Here is a 25635-nt window from a genome sequence, read left to right on the forward strand (position 1 = left end):
TCCCCTGCCTAGCAAAAGTCCTTAGCTCTGCTGAGGGTCGCCCAGAGCAGGGTGCGGGCCGCGTGGATGGTGGGAGGGTGAAGGCCCACGGGGACCAGCCACCAGAGCGTGGCTTTGACTTGAGCTGTCCTTCCAGCCGTGGGACAGGGGTGCCCTGAGCCAGCCTGTCCCTGTCAACCGTCCCCAACTCCTGAGTCCTGGTGAGCCTGCTGGCACCCTTGATCGGACCCGTGTGAGCTGGATGAGGACACGAGACATGACTGAGGGACCGGGCCTGTGGTGTAGCTGGTGGTGAGGGGCAGAGAGGTCCAGCCCTCTGGGACTGAGGCTTACAGGGACCGGGGCTCCTGGGCCCAGAGAGAGCCCGTCCCCTGCATCATCCGTGACCCCCTTTGCCCTGCTCAGCCCTGGTCTTGCGGGAAGCAGGGCCTTCACCTTGGCCTCTGGTCTCGGGCTGAGCCCTCTGGCCTGGGAGGCAAGCTGCCGGCCCTCCTTCCCACCCAGAGCCCTCCCTCTTGGTTCTAAAGGAGTCCTGTGGCCCGTGGTCCCCTGCAGCCTGGGAGACAGCCCCCTGCTTTCCACCGGGGTGCAATTAGAACACAATGGGCTTGGATCACGGAGCGCCCCCTTCCTCTAAAAGCAGCCCTGCAGAGTCACAAGCGTCGTAACCTCTGTGTGCCAGGCCCTTCTAAACGCTCAGGCGTCTTAGTTCCTTTGATCCTCATGCCAGCCCCACGTTTTGGAGGCGAGGAAGGTGGGGTTAGAGAGGTTAAGCCATCAGGTCTGGGTCACACTGCTGGCGGGTGGCCGTCCCCGGGCCCCTGCTCCCACCCGCCGCTCAGCACAGCCTCTAGAAGGTGCCATTCACCCCCAGGTGAGAAAGCTGGCCTGGGAGACACGGGGCCAGCGAGGGCCGCGGCTGCCTAGTGATGCTGCTGTTAGAATCACCTCCGCGTCACCTGGGGAGCCCAAGCGTGATGGAGGGAAGCCGAGCGGGACAGCGAGTGCAGAGACACCGTCTCCCGAGTCTGTGGACACCTGCGCAGAGCAGCTGTCCTCAGAAGTCTGGGGGTGCAAGAGTGACTCCCGCGGGGCCCAGCTAGGCCCCAGGGCAGGAGACGGGGTGGGGTGGAACCCTAGAAGCCCTTGCCCTCATTATAGTGCAGAAATAACTGTGCACGGTCAGAACTCATCCAGGCTAGAAGGGAACCCAAGGGCCATCGAGTCCAACACTCCATCCAAGGGGCTGCAGGACCCCGGGGAGAGTGGGGGTCACCCAGATGTTAATGGGGGCACTCAGCGTCAGTGGCCTTTTTGGAGGCTGTCAAACCATAAGCTCTTTTCCCCTTGGCGTCTCAGAGACCAGAGGAGAGCCTAGGGGTCTGTAATTGGCCGCTGTCTGCCCGCCCAGCCTCCCCTTCCTACACGATCCATCCGCGAGACATGTTGCGCCATCCAGGCCAAGCCATTATGAAAACACGTCTCCAGCCTCTGCAGTCGCAGCCTGACCGTCACTTGGCCTGGGGACCACCCCTGTGCCCGGGGCCGGGCAGAGACCGTGCGAAGACTTAGGAAGCCCAGGGGCTCGGTCTGGCCTGTGGGCCGGGAGCACACCTCTTGCTCCAGGCTTCTGAACTTCAGAGGGTCAACAAACAGGTGGGCCTGCTTGTCTCCCTGGGCCTGGAGGCAGGGCTGGGGGGCGCAGGGGCTGCTGGACAGGCAGGTGTGAGATGCCGCCCTTCTTCCCAGCCCCACTTGACCCTCCTGCCCGCGTTCACTTCTATCCCGCCCAGAACTGGTGAGTTCTCTGCCCCGACATCACTAACAGACACATCAGAGAGGCGCCAACTTGAAAGTGAGGTCAGGAAAAAGTGCGTGTGTGGACACACACATACAGCCACCCACCGCCAGCAGCGTGGGGATGAGAGCTGACAGACAGCAAACCTCGAAGCCTCGCATCTTCTTCCTTTGCTTTTCCCCGCCCGACCCCTGAAAGAACCAGACAGACCAGGTCCAAGGACAGAGCACAGGTGAGGGGGCGGGTCCTGAGGAACCCACACCCTGGCCCATTGGCCTCTGAATTACTGAGTATTCGAATGTTTAAGCCAGGAAGACGGCTGGAAGACTTCTCTTGGGTTAACACAAAGTAGGAATTTTAAAACCCATGCTCCCATTTACAGGCAAAAGGGATACTTAAGTCAGTCTAAAAGTGTTCTGTGGTTCCTGGAGCTTCTTCCTTCCTGGTCTCGTTTCTTTCTTCCCCCTTCGTGTCTAACTTCCTTTTGAAATCTTTAATCAGCTAAATGGACAAATGCAGTGAGGGTAGCTCTATACAAAACTCTCCCTAAAGAGGAAAGGGGACGATGAAAGACCAGGCATCTGAATGATGGGCATCCACCTTGGATTAGGAGGAGGGAGGGGCTTGACATCAAAAGTTCCCTGCCTGGTGAGGGCGGTCCAGCTCCCTCGGCCCGGGGCGAGTCCGTCCTGGCCCGAGCCCCTCCCCCAGCACATCTGCAGCCCCTCAGACTCACTTTCTCAAGAAGCAAATGTTCATCGGGGACAGGAATAGCACATCCTCGCCGGTGCTGAAATGATGACCAGCGCGGAGCCAGAAATCTGCAAGGGGGAAAGGGAACAGGGTTTAAATTATTCACACCAGATCTTCTTTTTTAGCCGAGGCTGCATGAGAGAGCCAGATAATTCAGGCCATCTCAGCCCAAGGCCGATGACCAGCACAGATGTCACCCTGATCCAAAGAAAGGGATATTTGTAGCGTTTGGAATATGGGCTCTGAACACTTTTGTATCTTCAGCCAAATGAAGATTAGGATAGATGGTTCAGGCTCCACTGGTCTTTGTCAGGGGTTCTTTTCTATTTAGGGGATGGACTCAAAGGAGGGAGTTGTAGAAACAGTTTCTGAAAATGAGGGGCCCCCAAGTTGCAACACTTCCATCAGATACATCCAGACTTGGATAACCAAAGGAGGAAGGACTGCGGCTGAAAAGCGGTTCGTAGTGCATCCTGCCTGGCCTGCTCCGGGACCTCTGGGAAGTCACCCGGCCACGCCCGGCCACCGTGGTATCCCCATCCCCATTCAGGGGCGAGGAGTGCGGAGGGGAACGAGGCAGTATTTTAGCTCTTAGGAGACGAGTCACCACATTATATAAAGATCATAAAGTGTGGCTATAATTAGTACTTGCATCACCGTCACCAGCTCCTTTGAGAAGAAGCTTAAATAAACGGAGTTATTCTTAGGCCCGTGACTCCCAGGGTCCTCACAACTTGCTGGGACACTGTGTAGAGGCAGGGGATGCAGGCGGCGTGGAGGGTGCCCGGGTCCCCTCGCCCAGGCCTTGGACCGTGTCCTCCCCGGGCTGGTTCCTCACCCACATGTTACTTTGCCAGGGCCCTACCAGCCACCCAGCCGGCTGGTCACATCCTCGTCTGTTGGTGGTACTCTGACCTTTGAGTCACTGCCCACGTGCGTCAAAGGAATGGGTCCTGCAGCCAAGGCCTGGGGAACCCCAGCTCCGCCCCATCGGAAGGAGAGGGCCTCTCCTCATCCGCTTGGCGTGGGCAGGAGGACCCTCACCAGGGTCCTGGGGAAGCAGGTACAGATAACCTCAAGAGCCGTCCTGGAGATGCTGCACGAGAGCCCCCGCAGTCACGCAGCCCGCTCTCCCAGCAGGCGCCTGGCGCACCTAGGCGGGAGAGGCCCTGGGCTGCACGCGGCTGCCTGGTGGATGTGGCCCCTTCCTCTCAAGGCCCCGCAGATCCTTCCCCTCAGCCTCCTTCTTGCTGGCCTTACTTGGTTCAGGGGCTGCGCAGAAAGGGCTGCCAGGTGGCTGATGAGTGAACTCCCCACCCTCTTCTCAGCCGCAGAGAAACAGACTTGCCTGAGGTCACGTGGCCCTCACCCCGGCTTGGTCCAGGCCCTTCCGCTGTCCCAGGAGGCATGGTCCCCTTTTCCTGGACACCTCCATCACAGGGAGTGGGCACGCACCTTCTCGTGACTCGGGGCCCGTCGTTGGCATCCCAGGTGAAAAGGGAAGCAGGGAGGTGAGAATTGGGGACAAGTTACCCAGCTGCCTGCCACCTGGTCCACTGGGAAGTGGAGGGCAGGCTGCAGGGCGCTGCGGGGTGCAGGGGTCGGCTGTGTACCGAGGAAGTGCTTCGGCTGGGTTGGAGATGCGTCTAACTCAGCTATGTGTGAGTGGGTGATCACCCCGCAGTGGGGGCCGAGCAGGTCTCGGAGCAGACTGACCTCGGAGAGACAGCGTGTGTGTGGGCGCCTGTGTCTGTACGGTGCGTTGCAGGAGGGCAGGGATGGTTGGTAAACAGCATCTATTTGCGTCCCAAACCCCGGAGTTGATTGAGGGAGTATCCTCTACCTTTCCATCATTCGGCTTCCTGCTTCCTTTCCTCAGCAGAGTCTGGGTTTAACCACGTCACCGGGAGGGGACGTGCTCTGGTCCCCGTCACCTAGCTGGGCACAGTCAGTGCCCTGACCACTGAGCCCTTCAGCGGAGGAGACCCTCAGAGCAGGAGATCTGGACAGCACATAGTCCTTCAACAGATATTTAGAGGCCCCGGGTGTATGCAGACGTTTTTCCTTCCCAGTATCATTTTACTCCTTTTTACGTTAACGTTAAAACAAACCCTATGCCACAGGCACGCGCCCAGCAAGGAAGGCCTGGCGAGGGCTGGCAGCTGGGGAGAGCTGACCCGGAGAGGAGAGGCTGCCCTCCCGGCCCCCGTGTAGGCAGCTGGCAAGGTGGTTGAGAGCAGTGAGTGTCGCCGCTCTACTCTGACGGGACTCCTGGAAGGACGTGGCTGGTGGGGGCAGGTGGGCACCTCCCCCGCTTTGCTTTGGCCCTGCAGAGCCGGCCTCAGCTCCTGTCCGCCAGCATGAGCCACGGGTGCAGGCAGGGGGCGGGACCCACCTTCCTTCCTATCAGTGAGGTCAGTGCGCCGGCTGATCCGAACCTCTCGGCAGTGGTAGCAGCGCATCACAGACTCGGGGCTGCAGGCCCCCTCCGCCACTGGGACCAGGACGGGAGCGGTGGCTGGACAGCTGTCTGGACATACTGCTCTCATGTCGGGTCTCGGCACTGGCCTTGGGACACGGGGTGCCCTCTTCCATCTCACCGTACTTCACACGGGGGCTTTAGGGGTGCTTAGAATCAATGGAGCATAAGAGCAGGAAACAGAGAGATGTCATCTTTATTCTTAGTGAAGCTGATGGGAGTGTGTGGCTTTACACCTGTGTCCAGAAGCCTTAGCAACTCCCGCTCTGGGGAGACATGCGTACACGCCTACGAAGGGTATCACTCAACCCACGGTGTGGTGGCGAGCAGAGAATGTGGCATCCGGAGGACAGGCTGGCCCCAGGGGGAGGGAGGGAGGCCCGCTAGCCAAGCAGATTGGAGTAGCCGTGAGTAAGGGTGGGGGGAGAATCCGGGTGTCCTTCTAGATGTCCCTGCAGGGAGGCGGGAGGCCAGGACAGAGGAGGCTTGGTCCTGACTGCCCAGACCGATGCAGCTGCGGCACCAAGACATTCTTCCCATCTTAGCCCCACATTTTATGCAGACGGCCCAGAGAGGGTGAGGGACTCCCCCAGGGTCACACAGCATCTTGTCCCAGAGGCCAGACTCCCAGGCCAGGGCGCCTTGTGTGACATCACTCTCTTCTCTGACCCGCACCCTTCAGGGCTCAAGACCCACCTTTTCCTGGGCTGCAGCCGATGTAACTGATCCCCGCCTGCTTGTAGGAGCAAATCTTCCACAAGGGGCGGTTTTTACAGCCAGCTACCTTCCGCCTTCTCCTCTCCAGTTTTCCGCAGCTCACGCTCCAAGTTACGCTGATGGGCCTGCCTAATTCATCCGCCTCAACAAGCATTTCCAGCACATTCCAGACTTCCTGCCCTTCTGGGCACAAGGCAGGGCGGGCAGGGTGGGCAGGGGAGAGGACGCGGAAGGGACTAAAACCCTGTCTTGGCTTGGAGGCTAGTGGGGAATACGAGACACCTGTATGAAAGGACAGAGGACCGTGCGGGTGGTTGACCTTCCCGTTTGGCTTGATCAGAGCCCCCAGCCTCTCTGAGCCCCCAGACTTTTCCTAACCTCCAGGCTCGGCAGAAACCCTACTCAGCCTCCCTTTCCCCCAGTAGCCAACTCTGTCCTAGAACGACCACTGCTGGGGACCCCGGCACCCATCCCACCCTTGGGTCCCTGCCACCTGCTTCGTGCTACCCCAGCCCTTTGCACAATCTCATCTGTGCCGGCGTGAGCACAGCTGCCCGCAGGCTATATGACATCTCTCCAGGGCCCGTGAGAAGTCAGCCCCAAGGAAACCCAGGCCTTTCAGGGGACTCGCCGGAGGCAGCAGTGGGTGACTTCCCCCCTCCCGAGCCCAAATCCATCAGGCGGTGGCATCCCCCAAGTCCCTAGGCCCCTTACGTCCAGGGGAGCCTGCTCCTCTGCCCCCAGCCAGGCGCTGCCACCCGCTGTGGACCCTGCTCTCTCCGCCCACACAGCTGAACTCTTAGCAGTCCTAGCCCGAAATCCAGTGGATGCCTGGCTTTGGTTTGTGGTTCTGGAAATGTGTTCTCCTCCTGTGACCCCCACAGTATGACCTTGGGACCCCCAACATTTTGGCTCGGGCATTGGACGGCCTCAGCTGCATCCTCTAGATGTGTCCCTCGAAAGCCTCCTGCCCCCGCACGGCCAATCTGCTCCCTCCTCTGCCCTCTCCCAACTGCCCCTCCCTCTGTGGACCGGCTCTCCTCTCCCCAGCCCCGGTCGTCTTCTCCGCTCCCAGCCCCTTGGGCCAGCACACAATACTGTATTAGGATCAGACACGGGCCAGAGCACACCCTGGCATCCTTTAGAGCAGCCCAGAGCTGAAGTCGCCGTGGCTGGACGGCCTGGGCCGGGAACCCTGGGCTGGGCCAGGAGGATAGAGGTCACCTTCATCCTTCCAGCAGTGACATCTTGTTACTGGAATGGCTCAAGGCTCTTTTCTGCACGAACGGGCTGGCAGCTGCGCCCTGAGCCCTGACAGCCTCCAGCCGGCGGTTAATTACCAGAAAATCACGCGCCCTGAGGTCACTGCCGTTTAAGCATCTGGCTCCGCCTTTTCCGGTCCGGACTCTGGCTGCTCCGAGCTCCCGGACCCTCCCGCGGCTGTGATCAGCTCACACAGCCAAGCGGGGGGCTGCAGGCTGGTCTTCTCCCCGTGACTCAGTCTCGGCTGCAGCCTGACTCTCCTGTCTCACTACCTCCCTGAGAGTAGGCCGGCTCCCCCGCCCCCCGCCCCAGCCCCGCCTGCTGGACACAGCCTGGTTTCCATCGCTAATCATGCAGAATGCAGAGCGGACAGAGGAGAAGAGCTTCGGCCAAGCTCCCTTCTTTGTGATAGAATCAATCCCGTGGAGAAATTCCGGAAGTCCAGTGGTATAAAGTTCTTAAAAGTTACCTCAAGGATGGCACCAGCTGGGCCAAGCTGTCTGGTCTTGTGGGCCCCAGAAACCATGTCTCGGCTTGGCCCCATGCAGAGTAAATCCATCTGAAGACTCACCTTCTAATTCATCACCGTAATGTCACTATGGGGAACATTTCTGCACGCGTCCCGCAGAGCCTCTGATTAAAGAAAGTGTCGGTTTGGTTCAGAGAGTCCTGGGCTGTTTCCGCTTCGTTTGGGATCTGTAGCTTTAGAAAATATCCAACTTTGCTTCCAGTTCAAACTGTTCCATTAGAGAAATAAAGGGGGAAATAAAAAAACTTTGGTAGGTGGTACAGGGGTGGGGGTGAATGTTTGGGTCCCGTTCTGTGCTTACCAGGCTGGTCCCTTCTGTGTCTGGGGTCCAGTCTGGTGTATTTCGAAGTGACGTGTCCTTATGGAGGGCTCTGGGGGCAGAGGCTACAAGAGGTTTCTTTGGAATTCTCACTCCTGGTTTCTATCCGACCAGGATTCCGGTGGTCGATTCTGGAAGGACTGGGGGTGGGGCTGAGTGTGAGGCCGGCTGCTCGCAAAGCTCAGAGGGGGCTTGAGGGTCAGGGGGGTGTTGGCGTGGGGTGGGCTCCTTTCGCCCCGCGGTACACAGGGGCAGGGCAGAGCAGGTGGGCGCACGAGGATCAAAGCCTATACACTCCCAGGAGCGGGACAGGCGTGAGGCCCGTGAGTCAGACGGGAGTCAGAAAGAAGGGTGAGGGCCACAGGGTCGCAGTCAGGACCTCTTGGCTCCAGGAGGGCTTTGTGGAGGCCTTGACCAAGCTCACACTTGACGGCTGTCAGCTGCACAGCACAGACGTGCTCAGAGCAGTGAACACCGGGAGGGCCCGCAGAGACCAAGGTGCAGCCCTGTGTGCCCTCTCGGGGTGTAGCCCAGCTGTGTGGCCCCCAGACTCTCAGATGGTCAGGCCGGGCTGAGTAAAGCGATGGGGACAGACGTGGGCGTTAGAGCTGCGGCTGTGACCCCAGCACAGGCGTGAAGGCACAGGGCCCTTTGCTGGGGGCCGGGGAACCTGCCTGGCTGGTGCTGAGGGCTGGAGGCTGCACGGGGGCCGGAGAGAGACCCTCTTGTGCCCGGGTTTCCCCTCTGTCTCTTGTCCCCACCTGACACCCGGCATCCACCCAACCCTGCCCCCCAGCCATGCTGTGAGCTCAGCCAGCCCACCCATCAGCCATCAGGGTGATCCGGCGTGTGGGCACACAGCTCTGCAGCCAGAATCCCTGGGTTCAGTTCCAGACGCAACCATGTGCCGGCCACGTGGCCTCGGCCAGGCTGCAGCCTCTCCACACACATGTGTGATGCTGGCGCCCGCAGAGCACTGGGACGAGGAGGGCCATGCAGGGAGCACCCAGGTGGGTAAGGCACTGATTCTGCCCAGGAGGGCTGATTTGGGGCTTTCAGGAGTATTTCGGTGGAAGGGATGCTGTCCACTGCTCCCACTTGTAGAAGACCTGCCTTTCCTCTGTTCCTCAGAAGGCAGCACCCCCTGAGTTGGGTTATCACCTGCTAAGCCACAGGCCAGGAATTCTGGCGGTCTCTTGGGAATGGTGGGCTCAGGGTCCAGTACGTCCAGACTTATACTGAAACATGACTTCTCCAAATTACTCACAGGGGATCTGAGAACTTTTTATTGACTTTTGTTCAAGAATTCCAAACCCACACCAGACCGAGTTTAAAGGGGGTGGACTGTCGCTCCAGAACCTCTTCAGCCTTCCCAGAATCAACCGTTATCTACAGACTTCAACAGCCCACCTCTGCCCAGGGACCTGCCCGGGGACCCCAGGGCACAGCCAGGCTAGCAGCTTTCTCTCTGCACCCCGGGTGCTAGCGTACCCACAGCTGAAGCCTCGTAGGCCTCCCTGATCCTTCCTTGAGTCGGGGTGAGCAACTTCCTGCCCCAAAGTCGCCCTCCAAGGCAGGTACAGGGTAAAACCCCTCACCTGCTTCTGTCCGTGTTGTTTCAGGCTTCTCAGGAACCACAGAACCTTCCTGAGATCTTTTCTGTCATGTCTCCAATAGTGCATACGGGCACATAGGCAAATCAAGCCCCAGCATCCACCTTAGAGCCTGAAGGTAAATGTGTAAGTCAGAGTTTCTCGGCGGCCTTGGCACTGGCCTTGACATTTAGGCCAGATCGTCTTTGCCACGGGGCCTGCCCTGTGACGGTGGGAGGCTTGGCCGTGTCCCCACGGCCTGCACCCACTAGGTGCCGGTAGCACTCCTTCCCCGACTTATGACAACAAAAAATGGCTCCAGACATTGCCAGACGTGCCCTGGGGTCAAAATCGTGCCAGGCGGAGAACCACTGGTATAAATTAAATGGAAGTAACAATTCCGCGCCACCCACGGATCAGCAAAGGATTAAGCTGCTGCCCCCAGGCGTGGGCTGCGAGCTCTGGCCAGTCCCCCGTCTCACAGGCACGCTTAGTAAGAAGCGCACTTGCAGATCTTAATCCAGGGCTGCTGTCCGAGCATCTAGACCCAGCTGCGCACCGGGCCCCGCGGAAGAGCCGGAGGATCCTGAGACAGGGTGCCTGTTCCCCAGAAGCTCATGGTCATCCTGGAGAGACAGCACGGTAGCACCAGAAGCAGGCTCCTGGGAGCAGTGGGTGGAGTTACGTCCCTCACCCCGCGGAGGCCACGCCCACGCCCGCGGCTGCGGATGAGGGGCAGAAGGCAGGCAGGGTGGGCCCCGGGTCTAGCCCAGGGGAGAAGGAGAAGAGCTGGAGTTCTTGTCGGGACACGAGGCGGGTGAAGCGCTGCAGGCATGTGGCTGGGACCTGAGAGCGGGCTCGTGGAGGCCGTGGCTGAGCTGCGTGTGGAACTCCGGGCAGGGGGACAGGGCAGAGGCGCGGAGGTGGGGGGCTGGGCCTGCATTCAGACAGCCCCCTGCACCGTGGGGGGAGATGATTTGGCTGGACCCGGGGCGTCAGGGGAGGCTTGGTGGAGGGCAAGGCGGAGGGCAGAGGAGAGGCGTGTCAGAGCTCAGGGCGCCACATGGCAGAGCCCTCCAGCCCGGCCCCGGTGCCCAGGCTCCAGCCGGCCGGCTCCAGAAGCCATGCCTCCAGGATCCCGGTGCAGCAGGATCCCAGGGAGTGGGGACTGTCACCCCGAGCTATGATTCAGGGCCTCCCACGCGCAGGTGAGTCACACACCTGCAGCCCTCCTGCCGCTGGAGCTACTGCCTGGAACCAGTGCCTGTGCCCACCGATCACCCAGCCGTCCTGTCCCTGGCACCCGCCCTCCGTCCTGCGGAGCCCAGCTTGGCCCTGACCCCCCTCACAGGGGCATCTTTACGGCCGGCCGGAGCTCCTGGGTGGGAGGGGGCGTCACAGCCTCTCGGGACCGCCCTTCCCCTCCTGACGCCTCCGGCAGGTCGGGTAGTCTGTTTGATGCCTGCTGAGCGTCAGAACAGTTTTGAGGGGCTGGCAGGTATTCATTTAGCCTGCCATCATGTCAGGATGTGGCTGGGTCGCCCTCCGTTCCCATCCACCCTCTTCCCCAGCCTGGCTTCGACAGCACCTGTGGCAGCAACATCCCCGGAGCAGCGCGACACTGCCACGTCTCCAGGACCACCCTCCCACGTGACCCGCAGCTGGAGGGGTGATGGAGAGGAGCCTCGGCCCCCGCTGCCCTCCCCCGGCGCGGCCGGCGTGGGCGTGCGGCGCGCACCCAGGAAGCCAGGGGAGCAACTGGCGGTCACTGCGCGTAGGGAGGAGAGCGGCCTCGGTGCCGGGCGGGCAGGGGAAGTGGAGGGGCCGCCGTGTCAGAGGAGCTGCAGAGCGGGCATGTGCCCCTGGGTGGGGGCGGACAGAGCTCGGGCACGCAGGCTCCCCTGGTGCAGCGCTGAGCCTGGGCTTGGAGGGAAGGGGACCACGGACCTCCACTGTGCTCTTGCCTCAGGCCCGACAGATGATTAGGGCCGGCGGTCTCCACTCCTGCAGAGACTGGGAATACTTCCCCACATCCCCGCTTCCACACCACTGGCAGCTCTGATGCTGGGAGGGATGGGGCCCAGTAAGATGGGGGGGCACGGGATTCACTTAACTTGAGAGGAAGCCTGGCTCTTGGGTGGAAAGTTCCTTCTCTGTGCCAGCTCCCCCGTGGGCTGGGAGGTGTCCAGGCCAAGCCTGCAGACCCATGGACAGGCATCCCTCGCAACTGGCCCCACAATCCCCGCCCTGCCACTGTCTCCTTCCATCTGTATCCCCTCCTGCCCTCCTTCCTTTCCCTACCTGATAGGCCCTGAAGTTTCAGAGCTCGCCCCCAGGCTGAGCCTTCCCTGGAACCCAGTGATCCAGTGACCAGGGGCTGCGGCCCTGGCGCGGCCAGCCAGGTGGGCGGCCCTGGGGGGAAGGAGGCGGCACCAGCCAGTGCTCAGGGGGAGGGGCTGAGCGGCCCCAGAGGGCCCGCTTGCAGCCAACAGTACCTCCCTCCTCTTCCTCCCCTTCTTCCTCTCCCCCGCCCTCATCTCCATCCTCCCTCAGCTCCCTCTCCCTGTCCCCTCCCAGCCACGTGGGCCTGGCATGCACTTCCGACCCCTTGGCTCCTGTAAGAGGACCCCAGGACCAAGCAGTGACACCAGGTGGGAGTGGGAGAGGGATGCAGGCCCATCCTCCTGCCGGTCACAGCCGGGTGCACAGCCTGGAAGACACATGTGCGGAGCGGTGGTGAGGGGACTTTAGAGCCCCTGCAGGGCTTTGAAGGGCTGGGCCTTTCCCAGGATCTGTGCTTTGCTGTTCCCCAGCATCAACACGCTAAGCGTCACTGGCTCTCCCCGCTCCCTGAACTGCAGCCCCCCCGCCCCCGGAGCTCTCTGCACCCTCCAGGCTTCCCACGCTCTCCCCTCCACCTGGCATGTGCTTCCCACTTCCTTCACCTGGCATCTCATCCTTAGAGATGCCACTCAGGTGCCACCTCCTCCAGGAAGCCCTCTCTGACTGCCCTCCCCAACCTGGGGCCTCCTATAGTTTCTAGGGTCTGCCCCATAATAGCATTTATGACACAACGTTGTAGGCACTTATTTATCTGTCCCTTCCACCAATAACTGAGGCCAATAATTGCCTTACTTAACGATACCTGGCATACAGTAGGTGTTTAATAAACATTGGGTGGGTGGACGGATTAATGAACTGACAGCAGACCCGTGCATGAAGGGTGGAGGGGGGAACTCCAGGCCAGCAGCCGGGAGAGGCGGGTGTCCGGACCCCCGTCCAGGGCTGCTGGGAAGAGGAGGAAGAAGCTGTGAGTGATGGGAGCCCCCCTCAGCTTTGGGGAAGCATTTGTCAGAGGTCCTGAAGGGCCGGCTGCCTGCCCAGGCTTGACCCGGCCGTGACCGCCTTCTCTCCTCGCTCCTAGTATTTCTGCCTGTTGCTGGCGATCTTCCTTGTTGAGCTGGTGGCGGGGGTCCTGGCCCACGTGTACTACCAGAGGGTGAGTGAAGCGTCCTCCTCGTACTTTCCCCGTCGGCTCCCCCAGGAGGGACAGCACGGGGAGGGGTGCATGGGGCTGGGGAGGCAGCGACATGCAGGTGGTCCTGGGCCTCGCCCGCCTGCCTTGGCCAAGGATGCCACGGTCAGGTCCCCTCCCACTGGGTGCTCAGTGACTCAAGGGTAATATTCGGCCGGTAGAGACAGATGACTGCGCTGTCCTTTCACGCCAGCGCCCATACGACTGATGGATGTCCTCAAGATAACGATTGTAAATATTTTTAATATCACCTCAAAATGAAAATCAACAGATACAGCCCTCCATATTCAGGGGTTCCGGGTGCACAGATTCAACCAATCATAGATCAAACGTATTTGGGAAAAAATTCCAGAAAGTTCTAAAAGGAAAAACTTGAATCTGCCGTGCACAACTGTTTTTGGGGGGGGCGGGGGTGGTGGGAGGGGGGCTGTGCCGCGTGGCTTGCGGGATCTTAGTTCCCCGCCCGACCAGGCACTGAACCCTGGCCCACGGCAGTGAAAGCACCGAGCACTATTTACGTAACATTTACACTGTATTTACAACTATTTACGCAGCGTGTTGTCAGTAACCTAGAGGTGACTTAAAGTATACGGAAGGATGCGCATAGGTTATATGCAAACACTGCGCCATCTTATTATATACAAGGGACTTGAGCATCCGCAGAAGATCAGTGCTAGTCCTGGAACCACCCCCCAGGTACCGAGGGACGACTGTATTTAAAGGCACCCAGTGCCTAGCCTCACCCGTGCCCCCACCAGCCTTGAGCTCTGGGGCCCCACCTGTCTCCCAGCTCAGCCCGTCACACTCCACCTAACGCAGGGCCCCAGCCTTCGCAGCACCAGGGACCCCGCCTCCCACCCGGGGTCCCAGTTCACTGTGTGGGAGGCCTCGGCCATAGCAACATTCAAGTTCAGGGAGCTCTAGAGTGCTGGGGGCGGGTCCGTGGGTGGTTCTGCTGACGTACCTTTCCTCTCCACCCTCCTCAGCTGAGCGAGGAGCTGAGGCAGCACTTGACCCGGACCCTGGCCCAGAACTACAGGCAGCCCGGCGCTGCGGAGATCACAGCCTCCGTAGACCGTCTACAGCAGGACGTGAGCACCTGCCCTGCGGGCCTGAAGGCCACGCAGACATGGGTTCCCATCCTGACTCTGTCCCTTCCCGTCTGTGTGACCCTGGGCGAGTCACTCAGCTTCTCTGAGCCTCATAGGGCGTGGGAGCATTAACTACGCCCATAGGTAGAAGTCCCTCCCACCACGAAAGTACTTCCCGAATCCTGGTTCCTTCTTTCCTCCCCTTCTGCCCTCCCCTCTGGGTGCCTGGTGGGCAGGAAGCTGGCGGTACCAGGATTCGGCTGAGGCCCCAGAAGAGTGAACTGTGACAGGCAGAGGTATCTCAGCAGAGCCGCTGTAAGAATTTCCCGGCTGCAAGCCATCGGGCAGAACTAGGGGCACAGAAAAGCGGTCTCTCCTTTCCAAGAAGAGGCTCAGCAGATCCCCGCAGTGAGGCCCACAGTCCTGCCAGAGGTTGGGGGGGGGCAAGTGGACCTCAGACCGATACGGCAGCCACTGGCCACACGTGGCTCCTTACACCTAAACGTAAACCTCAGGCCCTCGGTCACACTCACCACATCTCACTGCCCGGTGGCCACACGTGTCTAGTGGCCACCCAGGTGGACAGCACAGGTACAGGGCATTTCCACGTTCCAGAAAACTCTGTTGGATGGTGCAGCTTGGAATCTTGGGGGTTTCGTGTTGGAGAATTTGAGACAATGCTCCCCGCCTGCCCTGGTGCCCCTGCTCCCTGCCACCCATGCCACCCTCACCATGTGGGCTCTGTGCCATCCTGCGTCTGCAGTCCCACCCTGGGCCTGGGGCCGTGGCCTTTTTGCCGGGACCCCAGGCAAGTAGAGGGGGAAGAGCCTGGGGGACCCTGAGCTCTGACTGTGTCTTAGTTCAGTAGGGGGAGGCACCTGCCCCGTTTCCCCAAGACTGGCCCAGCTCCCAGGAGCTCTCTTGTCCTCCAGTGTAGTGGCGAAGGGCAGCCCTGTCCCCAAGGTGCACACACACCCGGCTGGGCAGCCCCGTCCAGCTCCGTCTGCACTTGGCAGACCTCCCACATAGGAAGTGTGCTGGGTCGCTGCCCTGGGGCCTCTCTCAGGAAGCCCGACACCCCACAGGCCACCGTGGTCCAGGTGAGGCTGGGGGACCCTTACATGGAGAGCGGGGCCAGGGAGGCCAGCTGGGCTTGCCGGGGGGAGAGGACAGGAGGACACAGTCTAAGCAGAGGGAGCCAGCTCTGCAGTGCTGCCCCGCGGGCACCAGAGCACATGGACTCGGGTTCCCACACCTGCCAGGAACACCTCGAACACCCTCACAGGGACCTGAGGGACACTGGGCCCAGCCCGCATCTTGGGCCTAAGGACACTAAACCCTGAGAGGCGGCGTCTGGGCTCCGGGCCGCACCACGGGCCTGTGTTCACGCACGTATGGTGACCACAGGGGCCCCTCGCTAACTGCCTCCTCTGTACTGGGCTCGTGGCCAAGTGCTTTACGTGACCCGCCGCTTTCAGGCCTCACAGCAGCCCTCGTGGAGGTACCTGGCCATCCCCATGTTACCGGGGGCAAAACTGAAGCCAGGGGGGCTAAGCGACCCGTGCAGGTGGTACACGATGACAGTCCCGCGGGATTCCCAGCGCACGCCATGCTGTTCCCTGCTGTCCGTGCTGTTCCCTTCTGCCTGGTCCTCGGGCTCCACTGTTGCCCTGCGGGGCCTCCTTGGCCCTTTGCCCACGTGAGCACCTCTGTCCCTCCTACTAAGCGATAGTCAGTGACAAGCCTGGGAAAGCCAGGAGCTTCTTACTCAAGTTCAGGCCCAGGGCCTAGCTTCACTCTTGGCACACAGCAGGTGCCTAATAAATGCTTGTTAACTGGACTAAATGTACCTCCACCCCACACACCAGAGAGCCTCACAACAGCCGTGTTCGGTGGCCCCTACAGGGACTTGAGTCTCAGTCCCCTAACTCGGGGTGCAGGAGATAAACCGTGTCCAGCTGTCCGGCTCCCCTGAGGCCCGGGCTGGTGCTCCCCACGCCCCGGAGCCGTGTGGAAGACCCTGGTCTTGTTCAGCACTCACGCCGGCCCCTCTGCTCGGCACTGAGCTGGCTGTGTGTGGCCTCTGGGACACCTCTGTGTCCTGCAGGTCTAGGGGATCTGAGGCTTCGAGGCCTGGATGGGGGGCATCTGAGCCTCTGGGAAGGCTGCGACCCTGTGCCGGTGGGGGGGTGTCCTACCTCCCTGGATGACCAGGAAAGCACCCCCTGGTGGTTTGGTGCTGCCCTGGGCCTGCATGCAGTGGTACACAGCCCCACTCCCTGGGGGACCTGCTGGCATCCACCTCCCCACATCTTCTCCCAGACGTTCCCTGCCCCAGGGACACCCAGCGCAATCTCCTTAAAGGACGTGGGTGAACAAAAGAGGGGGTGATCGGTGTTCCTGCCACCGGCTCTCCACCTGCCCAAAGAGAAGGGCCCCGCAGAGCCAGCCTCCCGCTCAAAAGAGGGGAAGGGAAGAAATCTCGGAAGCAAAGAGGGATTGGATTAAGATCTGAAGACTGTCCTGCAGCCCCGTAAGCGAGGGGCTGGAGGGCCGGCGGGTCCTCACCTCCAGCCCCGTCTCTCGCTCCAGTTCAGGTGCTGCGGAAGCAACAGCTCGGCCGACTGGCAACACAGCACGTACATCCTGTCTCCAGAGGCCGAGGGCCGCCGGGTGCCCGACAGCTGCTGCAAGACCGTGGTGGCGCGCTGCGGCCGGCGGGCACACCCCTCCAACATCTACAAGGTGGAGGTAAGTGCCCGTCCTGCTGGGGCAGGCAGGCGGCCCGGAAAGGCTCGAGATGGGCCGGGTGGGGATCATACCCACTCACTGGCCACGACACGGCGGTGGGCCTTCCAAGGTCCCCACGAAGCCCGGGGGTGGCAGCCGCTCCTGGGAGATTCGGGGACATCGTGGCACGCCCCTGGGCCACCTGAGAAGCCCACGGGCACTTGAAAGGCTGGACCCGGCCCTTTAAGTGCCTGGCCTCCCTGAGCTGGGTGGGTGTAGCCCCCCAGCCAGCCCTCCCTCCCCATCCTCACACACTTCTGGGCCAAGGGGTGTGTGACCTGCCTTACCACCTTCCAGGGAGGCTGTATCGCCAAGCTGGAGCAGTTCCTGGCCGATCACCTGCTGCTCATGGGGGCAGTGGGCATCGGGGTGGCTTGCCTGCAGGTGAGCTGGAGCAGGGATTCGGGTGCGGGGGGGCAGTGTCTGGAACTCTGAAGCCCTCTCTCGCTAGCTGAGGTCGCAGATCCTGGCCCTCTGCCCACCCTTGCCCTGCCTGCCCCCTCCTCCCCCATCCCCTCCTCTTCCCTCTGCAGCCAAGAAAACATGAAGGAAAATACCTGGGCCTTGGGGCCACCTTGAACTTGTCGGAGACCTGGGAGGAGTGGGAGTGTGGGCTCAGGTACGTGCATATGCACTCTGTGTGTGCACGCGGGGGGGTGTGCACAGCCTGCTGTGGTCCGAGTGGGTCCATGGGTGTGTCTGCATGCACCTGGGTGTACGTGGTCGGGGCCGGATGCACATATGTGTTTAGGCGGGCTGTGCATGTGTGTATATTCTCATGCATGGACACGCGCTCATTCCTCTGTGTGTGCGCGTGTGTGATGCACGTGTGCGTGCCCCTGGAGGTGTGTACACCCAGCTCTGTGCTCTGAGGACGAGCGATGCCTTTTGCTCCGTTTCACCACTCCACACCCCTCCCCCGGCCACCACCCAGGAGTCTCGCTGCGGGCGCAGCCTCAGTTCCTCGTTTGTAAAAAGGAGCTGATGGGTGACTAGAGGGGCTGGGCGTCGGGCACATACGTCACTCAGCTCATCGCTGAGCAGACAGCAGACACTCAGAAAATGGTACCCACCACCGTTTCATCGTTTCTACGTGGGCACAGCGTCTCTCAAAAGAGCCGAGTTGTCTCCTGCCCCCCTCACCCGCACTCAGGTGCGGGCGCAGCGAGCCGGGGGCGGCAGGTGGGGGGCACTCACACGGCCCTTTCGCACCGCCCAGGCAGGCCTTCCGCTCCGTGCGCTGACCCCCGGGGGGCCGCAAGCCGGAGCCGGGGGAGGGATGCTCTGCACTGCGGCTCCTACTCTGCCGAGCTTCCCGGACGCCTGTTGCCGACTACAGGTGTTGGGGGCGTGCCCTGCGGACGCTGACCGGACCTGGGCCGCACTCTCCGTCCGTTTCCTCCTGACCTCTGTTCTCAAAAGCGCGAAGCTGAAGATGAAGCAGTGAGGCCAAGGGCAGGGAGCGGGCTGACCGCTGAGCCTGAGGTCAGGGTGGGACACGTCCAGCTGTAGGAGTAACGCGGAGGAGGCCGGGTCACCAGGTCGAGGGCAGGTGCCCGCAGTCCCCCGTTGATCCCCACCAAGGGCGGCTCATCCTCCACAGCGCCCTGCGGGACTGTGCTCATGCCCCGGAGAGAGTGTCACCGGGCCACCGCTGGGTCCCCATCCCTGGCCCATTTCCTCCGTCCGTTCCGCTGCGGCGGCCGGGCCTCGGGGCTCCAGCGCCCCCTGCCGGCTGGCTCTGGAGCTACCACCCAGCCTCGAGGAGGGGCTCAAACCAGGCCAGCCCCCCGGGGCTGCCATCCTCCACCAGGCACCTAGCACCTTCCCCACACTCGCCCAGCCTGGCGCTTCGGAGACCCCCCCAGGCCCTGGAGATACAAGGCCAAGATGCCATGCCCCCCTGTCCTCAGGAACAGGGGGAAGTCTTGCCTGGAGTCAGAGGGCCCCCGTGGTAGACGGGGCCCCCCCTTCTGCGTGATCTGGGGGAGCCACCCTCCCTCCTGAGCCTCAGTTTCTTTGCCTGCGAAGTGGAGGCGTCTGACGTCTGCAAGCCCTTTTTAAGCAGCAGCGATCTCTCATCCTGGAAGTCTGGCACAGGAGCCGTTATTCACCATGAAGCCAGAGCTGATCCGATGGAGGAGTCGGGAGATGAGCCTGGCGTGAGCGCCCTCAGGAAGCATTTGGCCCCCCACGATTTTCCGACTTTCTGGGAAGGCTCCCGCCTCAGTGAGACGGAGGTGCTGCCGCTTCTTGGGACGTTAGGTAGATGTCTCACGTATACTCTGAAGACCCAGCAGGAAGCAACGGCAAACGACGAAGGTAGCAAACCTGATTCCAGCCAGACGTCGCGTGTGCCTCCAGGGCGCGTGGACCAGGCAGGCACTGGTCTGCCTGCAGAGATGCTGGCAGGCTGGATGGCCAGGATGCGAGAGAGGGACGGGCCTCCTGGAGCCTCTGAGGGCTGCACGTTGAGGTCACCTGGCAAGCTTTAAAACGCCCCGGGCCTGGGCTGCACCCCCAGAACAATTAAATAACGCCATCTGGGGCTGGCAGCCGGGCAGCTGTGTGCTTGCAAAGCTCCCTGGTGGGTCCAGCGTGCAGCCAGGAGGAGAAACGTGAGAAGGAGCCCTGGGGGCCTGGAAGTCAGCAGTGGGAGGTATCAGGAGCTGGGGGACAGGACTGCACCCTCTCGGTCCTTAACCCCCCAGACAGTCCTGAGGGCGGGGCAGGGGCCGGAGGACAGACAGAAACAGGAAGGGGAATTTACAGGGAGCCCGACTGGAGAACTTTCAAAGAACTGGAGCCAGCCAGCAGCGTCCCTGAAGAGTGCAAAGCGCTCCTGGCTGTAGGTTGGGACAGCGGTTGGGGGCTGGTGGGGACACTGAAGGACAGAGGTCCCGCACCTGCCAGGCTGTGCACCTGTCGCTTTCAGCAAGAGCTGGCAGGACCCCTCCACCCTCCCGTCTTGTGTGACTCCATACACTGGATTTCCAGACCCGCAAGGTGCCCCAAATCGTACGCTTGTAGTCCGGGAAAAACTCGAAGATTCTCTAGGCGGGTGTGTCAACCCTGGACACGCAGTAGAATCAGGTTTAAAAACTACCACTGCTCAGGCCCCATCCCCACACATCCTGACTGTTGGTCTGGGGTGAGACCTGCGCACTGGTGTTTTTTAAATCCCTCCAGGTGATTCATGTGTGTGCTCGGGGCTGAGAACACGGCCCCACCTATTCACGCACATCTGGGGCACCAGGCCAGGACCCAGCTGCACCCTCACGTCCCCTTCTGTGGGTGCGCTTTGGAGGCTGTCCACGCTGAGGTCACTTTGGAAGCTAATTGTCAGCGTATTCTGGCCAGGAAGCTTCTATCTGAAAAGGACATAGTGGCTCAGCCCCTTTTCCGACCATCCTCTTCACACACAGAATCCGGGAGCCTCCCTCTCAGGGGCAGGGTGGGCGGAGGAGGGGGAGGGCGAGCACTCTTTGTCAGCTTTGTAACGGGAACTGCTGTGTGCCAGGCGCCCTGCCCAGTGCCAGGCCACACCAGCCAGCAGCACGTGGTCCCCTCTCCTAGGGGCTCTCACTCAAGGGGAGGAGACACACAGAACACAGGAGCCACGCACAGTCACAGTGTGAGCCCTGGGGTTTGGGGAGCACATAGGAGGCCTGAACCATCATGGGCAGTCAGGGAAGGCTTCCTGGAGGAAGTGATATATAATTGAGCCTTGAAGGAGTTTGACAGAAGCAGAAGGGGGAAGCATGCCAGGGTGAGGGGACTACATGTGCAAAGCCCTGGCTGGCTGGGGGGTGGGGGAGGTTTGTCCTGAGGGCCCTGGGGAGCCTCTCACAGGCTCAGGGTGCAGAAGGGGCTGGGTGCCATGGTGTTGGTCTTGTCATACTGAGTTTCAAAGAATCTCACTGGGAAGGCTCTGGACCTGTGAACGGTCTGGATGTTTTCCTATTGATAGAGGGGAACTTGGGGCTCAGAGGTTATGACTGAACCCAAGGTCACAGAGCCCCAAATAGAAGCTAACCCACTCCCACCCTGACATTCCCACAATGTAGGATGGAAACCTGAGCCCAGAAACCTACAGGACAGCGAGATTGGGGTCTGTAGGTCATTTAAAGGGGAACTGAAAGATCTTATTGGAAAGGCTTCTTGGACCTCCCTGGCCCATCCTTGATGCTTGTAATGACAGCCGGCTGCCGTCCCAAAAACCTCACAAGAGGCTAAAAGCATGCCGGCCTCCGTGTTAAAAATCCTGCACGCGGCAAACACCGCCTCCAGGCAGGCTGCCAGGACAGGGCACCTCTCACCCGTGCCCCCCACAGGCTGAGCCCAGCAGCCTGTCCAGCCCACCCTCTGCCATCTCCTGCTCCTGCAGCCCCCTTGGCCTGTGTGTTCCCTGCTCACAGCCGTCTGTGCTGAGTCCCCCATGTCCTCTGTCAGGAACGGGACGCTGGGGGTCCCTCAGGGACTGGATAGTTTGGGCCCGTTCCCCATCTGCACGCATCAGGGTGGTGTGTGTGCGCGTCCGTGCGTGCGTGCGTGTGTGAATGTGTGTGCACATCCTCGGCCCCTCTGCATGCATCAAAGTGGTGTGTGTGCACATGTGTGTGTTTGTATACACGTGTGTGTACATGTGCCCACGTGTCGAGCACATCGTCTGCCCCTCTGCATGCATCAGGCTGGGGTGTGTGTGTGTGTGTGTGTGTGTGTGTGTGTGTGTGTGTGTGTTTGGACTGGCGCTGACGTCCACCTCGCCGTGCCTTCCCCGGGGGCACCCTGGGGACACATGTCATGTACGGAGTGCGCGTGCTGGACGCTCAGCCCTCCGGGCCCTCCCCGGCGTGAGAGGTGTGCCGTAGGGGACGCAGCCACGAGTCTGTGCTGGTCCAGCTGCCCCCATCTGGCCTCCCCCTGACAAGATGATCCCCCAGGACAAGTCATCAAACCATGAGGTGGGACAGGGCAGAGGGCCTGCACGCCACCTGGCTGGAATGACTGTGACCGCCACCCGCTTAAAGCCAGCGGGAGATGAGATAACCTCTTAAGCCACCTTTGAGCCCATGGCTCTGAATCCCAGAGGTGGATTAGTGCTGCTCTTAGCACCAAGTCTGAAAGCTGAAAGCTGTGTTCCCAGGGGGTGAAACTCCCGCGTGGGGACAGAGGGGAGGGAGGAAGGGGGCACAGAAGGGCTCGACCTCTGCTCCCTCCTTGAGTCTCTCAAAGAGAAACTAGGGTCTGCCAGCCCCACGTCGTCCTCATCAGCCTGTCCTCCTCCGTGTGCATCCGGAGGTACCCTGGAAAGATGAGGTCAGCAGCAGCCGCTGGGAAAGATGGGGTACTGTTTCCTATATTTGGGAAACCCACCTGGACCCCTGTCCACGGCACAGTCACGGGCTGCCCTCCCAGTGTCCCCTCCTGCGGACCAGGAGCCGGAAGCCAGCGGCGCCATCTTCATCAGGGCCACCGTCCCAGCCCTGGGCCTCCTTGGTCTGACACGGCCTCACCGCCGCGTTCTCAGTGCATCCTCGCGCGTGAGGGAGGAGAGGAAGAGGAAGAAGCAAACAAAGAACAGGTTGGGGAACAAAGGTCCTCATCCTCTGCGTTTAGAGATGGGCAAGTGAGACGTGGGAGGCGACTGCCCAGCACTGCCCGGCCCCGGGCAGCTCGGAGATGGGACAGAGGGGCTGGCAGGCAGGCTCCCCGGGCCTGGGGCTGGTGCCGTGTCCCGAGCTGATTTACAAGATGAGCTGGTGACGGTCCTGGGCGCTCCACTGAGGGCTTCAGTTTCCCCTCCTGCACGTCAGCCAGAGAATCGACTCCGGGGCCTTGTTTTTCTCTGGTATCTGAGAGCAGCAAGACGTAGACAGACTTCCCTCAGGAAAGACGGCTTCAGCCAGCAACGAGGGAGTGGCGGTGTCACCGTTCGGAATCTAATAAAACCAGGCCATCTCCAGAGAAGATCTGGGACCACAGAGCCGCCGTGTGGACGGGAAGCTGGTTCGACGTGCAGGCCCTCACCCAGGCCACAGAATTGCAGTCTGCAGCTAACAAGGTCCCCGGGGATCCGTGACCATTCAAGTGTGAGAAATACCGCTCTTGGGTGTGGTTCCCAAAGTGGTCCCCACCTCCACCCCCAGCATCACGTGGGAGCTTGTTAGAAATGCAGAGTCCCAGGCTCCTGACCAGGTCCCCAGGGGGCACTTGGGGTGGGAAGCCCAGCTCCAGGGCGCCCTTGGCCGGCACACTGGCGGGCACTGATTGCTCTGTCCCTCTGCTCTTTCCACCCGGCAGATCTGCGGAATGATTCTCACCTGCTGTTTGCACCGGAGGGTCCAGCTGCATTTATACTAACGGCCAACCTTGTCCCCGTCCCACTGCCCCTCGCAAGTTCAGGGGCCCAAATCCCATCGGCCAGGCCTGCGACGTCAGCATCAGCTGGCCTAGAAGCTCCCGGAAACAACCCCCACTCTGTGCCCAGCCCCTTGGGACCCACAGGTGCCTGAGACCATGGCTCCTGCAGCCCCCAACCCAGGCCGGGGACCCTCAGCCCCCTCCCTGCACTTCTGTGGGCTCACCACCGGAACCCCCAGGCCGGGGACGGAGGCTGCTGGGAGACCACAGCCAGAGCCTCTCCAGGCCTGGGCTCCTGAGAGCCGCAGGGGGCTGGGCTCAGGCTGTGCCCCACCCTGCTCCTGAACCCTGAACCAGGCTAGAAAGCTTGGCCCCTCTGCGATGCTTACGTTGGGCCCCGTGACCCTCCCACCTGTGCACAGCATCCTTCCTCGTGCCTCTGCTGGGTGCGCTTTTCTCCCCCCGGCCCGGGTAATGCATCGGGTGGGCAGGTAGGGTTGGCTCTGCCCCCAGAAGACCCAGCCTTCTGCCTACCACCACACCTTCTCACCTGGAAAGGAGTGTCAGGTGGCCCGGTTCCTTCCTGCAGGGCTGGGGTTGGGCGGCGCAGGCGGGGTGGAGCCGCCAGGGCCGGGAGCAGGGTCCTGCCTTGGGCCCCTCCCCGGGAGAGGTCCCCCTGGGGGGACCTTGGCCCCAAGTCCCGTCTCTAGCCATATGCCCCTCGGGGGTCTCCTGTCCATGGCTTGAATCTCAGGAAGCCCAGGTTTTTAAAACCATCTTCAGCTCTTAATGGTGGGAGTAAAATCCTTCCTGATTAAACCAAATCACAGACCCTGCAAAGTTGGAGCCGCTGAGAAGGTGCAGCTCTGAGCAGAGGGGATTCTCTGCCCGGAACTTACTTTTCCTGGGCCCACACTCCCAGACCACCGGGCCGTCACCACATGGCCTGCAGGAGCCCCACTGCTTCCCAGAGAGAATATAGCCCCTTCCTTAGCTTGTCATACTGGGGGTGGATCAGGGAATTTTCAGAACTTTCCCAGATATGGAGGGAGAACTGAAAGAAAATCCTAGGAAGTGCAGAGCACAGGTGCTGGTAGTTTTCCAAAGAACACGCATCAACTCATGAGACCCCCATAGCCCATCCCCCTCCACGTGGCCGTTATGAGTGGGCAGAGATTCCCACGCCGGCCCTCGTGTCCAGGGTCCTGGATTCCCCTCCTACTTCCCACCGCCGTGATGCTGAGGCCAAGGCCAGGAAAGGTCACATGTCGCCTCCCCAGTCTCTTGCGGGCCCAGCTCAGTCCCTGGTCAAGGGTGTTTTCTTTCCCATTCGGGGGTCACTGCTGTCCCCAACACAGCCCCAACTGTACCAAAACTGCACACTCCCCGCACAGGGGTCACCCACACGAGCAGAGGGCACGGCAGCCTCCCCGGGGCGGATCGCCTCTCCTGCCCTGGGATTCTCCGGGCGCTGTTAGAGGGCCCTGGGGTCACCGATGCCAGTTCATTAAAAGGGAGGCCAGCTTTCCAGCAATCCCAGATTGCACCAAAGCCAAAAACCATGGTGCTGCGATTATTTTTGCTGCCCTCCAACTTCCTGAGATTTGTGCATATAATCAAAAAATAACCATAAGTCCCAAGTTCTCTGCAGGGCTAGAGGCCAGGCTGACGTCACACTCTCCCGCCGGTACCGGGACCCCGGGCCACCTCACTCCAGAGTGGCAGCGTTTCTCCAAGGGGACCAGTTCATTTGTCCCCGTCCCCAGATGCGGGGGGGGGGGGGGCACTTTTCACCCCAAAGCAAAGCGACTTCCATCATAATTCAGAGAAGCTGGGGGCCCCAGGTTGCCCAGTGTGAAGCCAGAAGGAAGTAAATGCTTCATCTTTTGTGACAGGACGCGCTCATTCTACTTCATTCACTCTTCTGTCTAGAAAACTTGCTTGAGGTGGGCGGGGCTGGGGTCCATGGGAGCACCTGGGCCAGCTGGGCTTTGGGGGACCCAAGACGGGGGTACGGGGTGGTGCGGGGGTCTTCAGGCTGGGCACGAGCCCCTCGCCTGGTGTGAACCCGACGGTCCCGTTCACTATGTGAGCCCTCCATCCACCAGGGATGTCCCTGGGGGGAACCCACCTTGCAGGGGAGTCCACAGCCCTGCCCTCCTCCTGTGTCACGCCCGCATCTTGGTCGAGATTATTCTCTGAACAACCACGGGGCCGCCCTCCGATGGCCTGGGTATCAGGCAGGGGCTGGACCCGGTCTAGGCACGTCTCAGCACATCGGTCTTGTTGGGCCGGCATGTCTGCTCACCTGCACCATCACCGTGAGCCTGACCATGCACGCGTGTCCGCACAAACGCTCAAGTGTGCCCGGGGGGCCGGCACACCTGCGGCCCCTCCCCGCTGCAT

At 61.2% G+C, this 25635-nt stretch overlaps 1 protein-coding gene across 6 annotated transcripts in view; it reads left to right on the forward strand.

Annotated features, from left to right (window-relative positions):
• Positions 1 to 25126, forward strand: part of TSPAN11 (tetraspanin 11) — a 65745-nt gene extending 40619 nt beyond the window's left edge. For 5 of the 6 annotated variants that reach the window (XM_032647070.1, XM_032647071.1, XM_032647069.1 and 2 more), the window contains 5 exons: positions 12875 to 12949; positions 13972 to 14076; positions 16674 to 16827; positions 17164 to 17250; positions 23170 to 25126. In XM_032647070.1, coding sequence (XP_032502961.1) covers positions 12875 to 12949; positions 13972 to 14076; positions 16674 to 16827; positions 17164 to 17250; positions 23170 to 23381 — 633 coding nt within the window. In that variant the 3' untranslated portion in view covers positions 23382 to 25126. Of the gene's footprint in view, positions 1 to 12874; positions 12950 to 13971; positions 14077 to 16668; positions 16828 to 17163; positions 17251 to 23169 lie in introns of all 6 variants that reach the window. The other variant, XM_032647073.1, reaches the window with a different exon arrangement.
• Positions 25127 to 25635: the final 509 nt, after the last annotated feature.

The sequence above is a fragment of the Phocoena sinus genome, chromosome 10 (assembly GCF_008692025.1).
Source record: "Phocoena sinus isolate mPhoSin1 chromosome 10, mPhoSin1.pri, whole genome shotgun sequence".
Lineage (NCBI taxonomy): Eukaryota > Metazoa > Chordata > Mammalia > Artiodactyla > Phocoenidae > Phocoena > Phocoena sinus.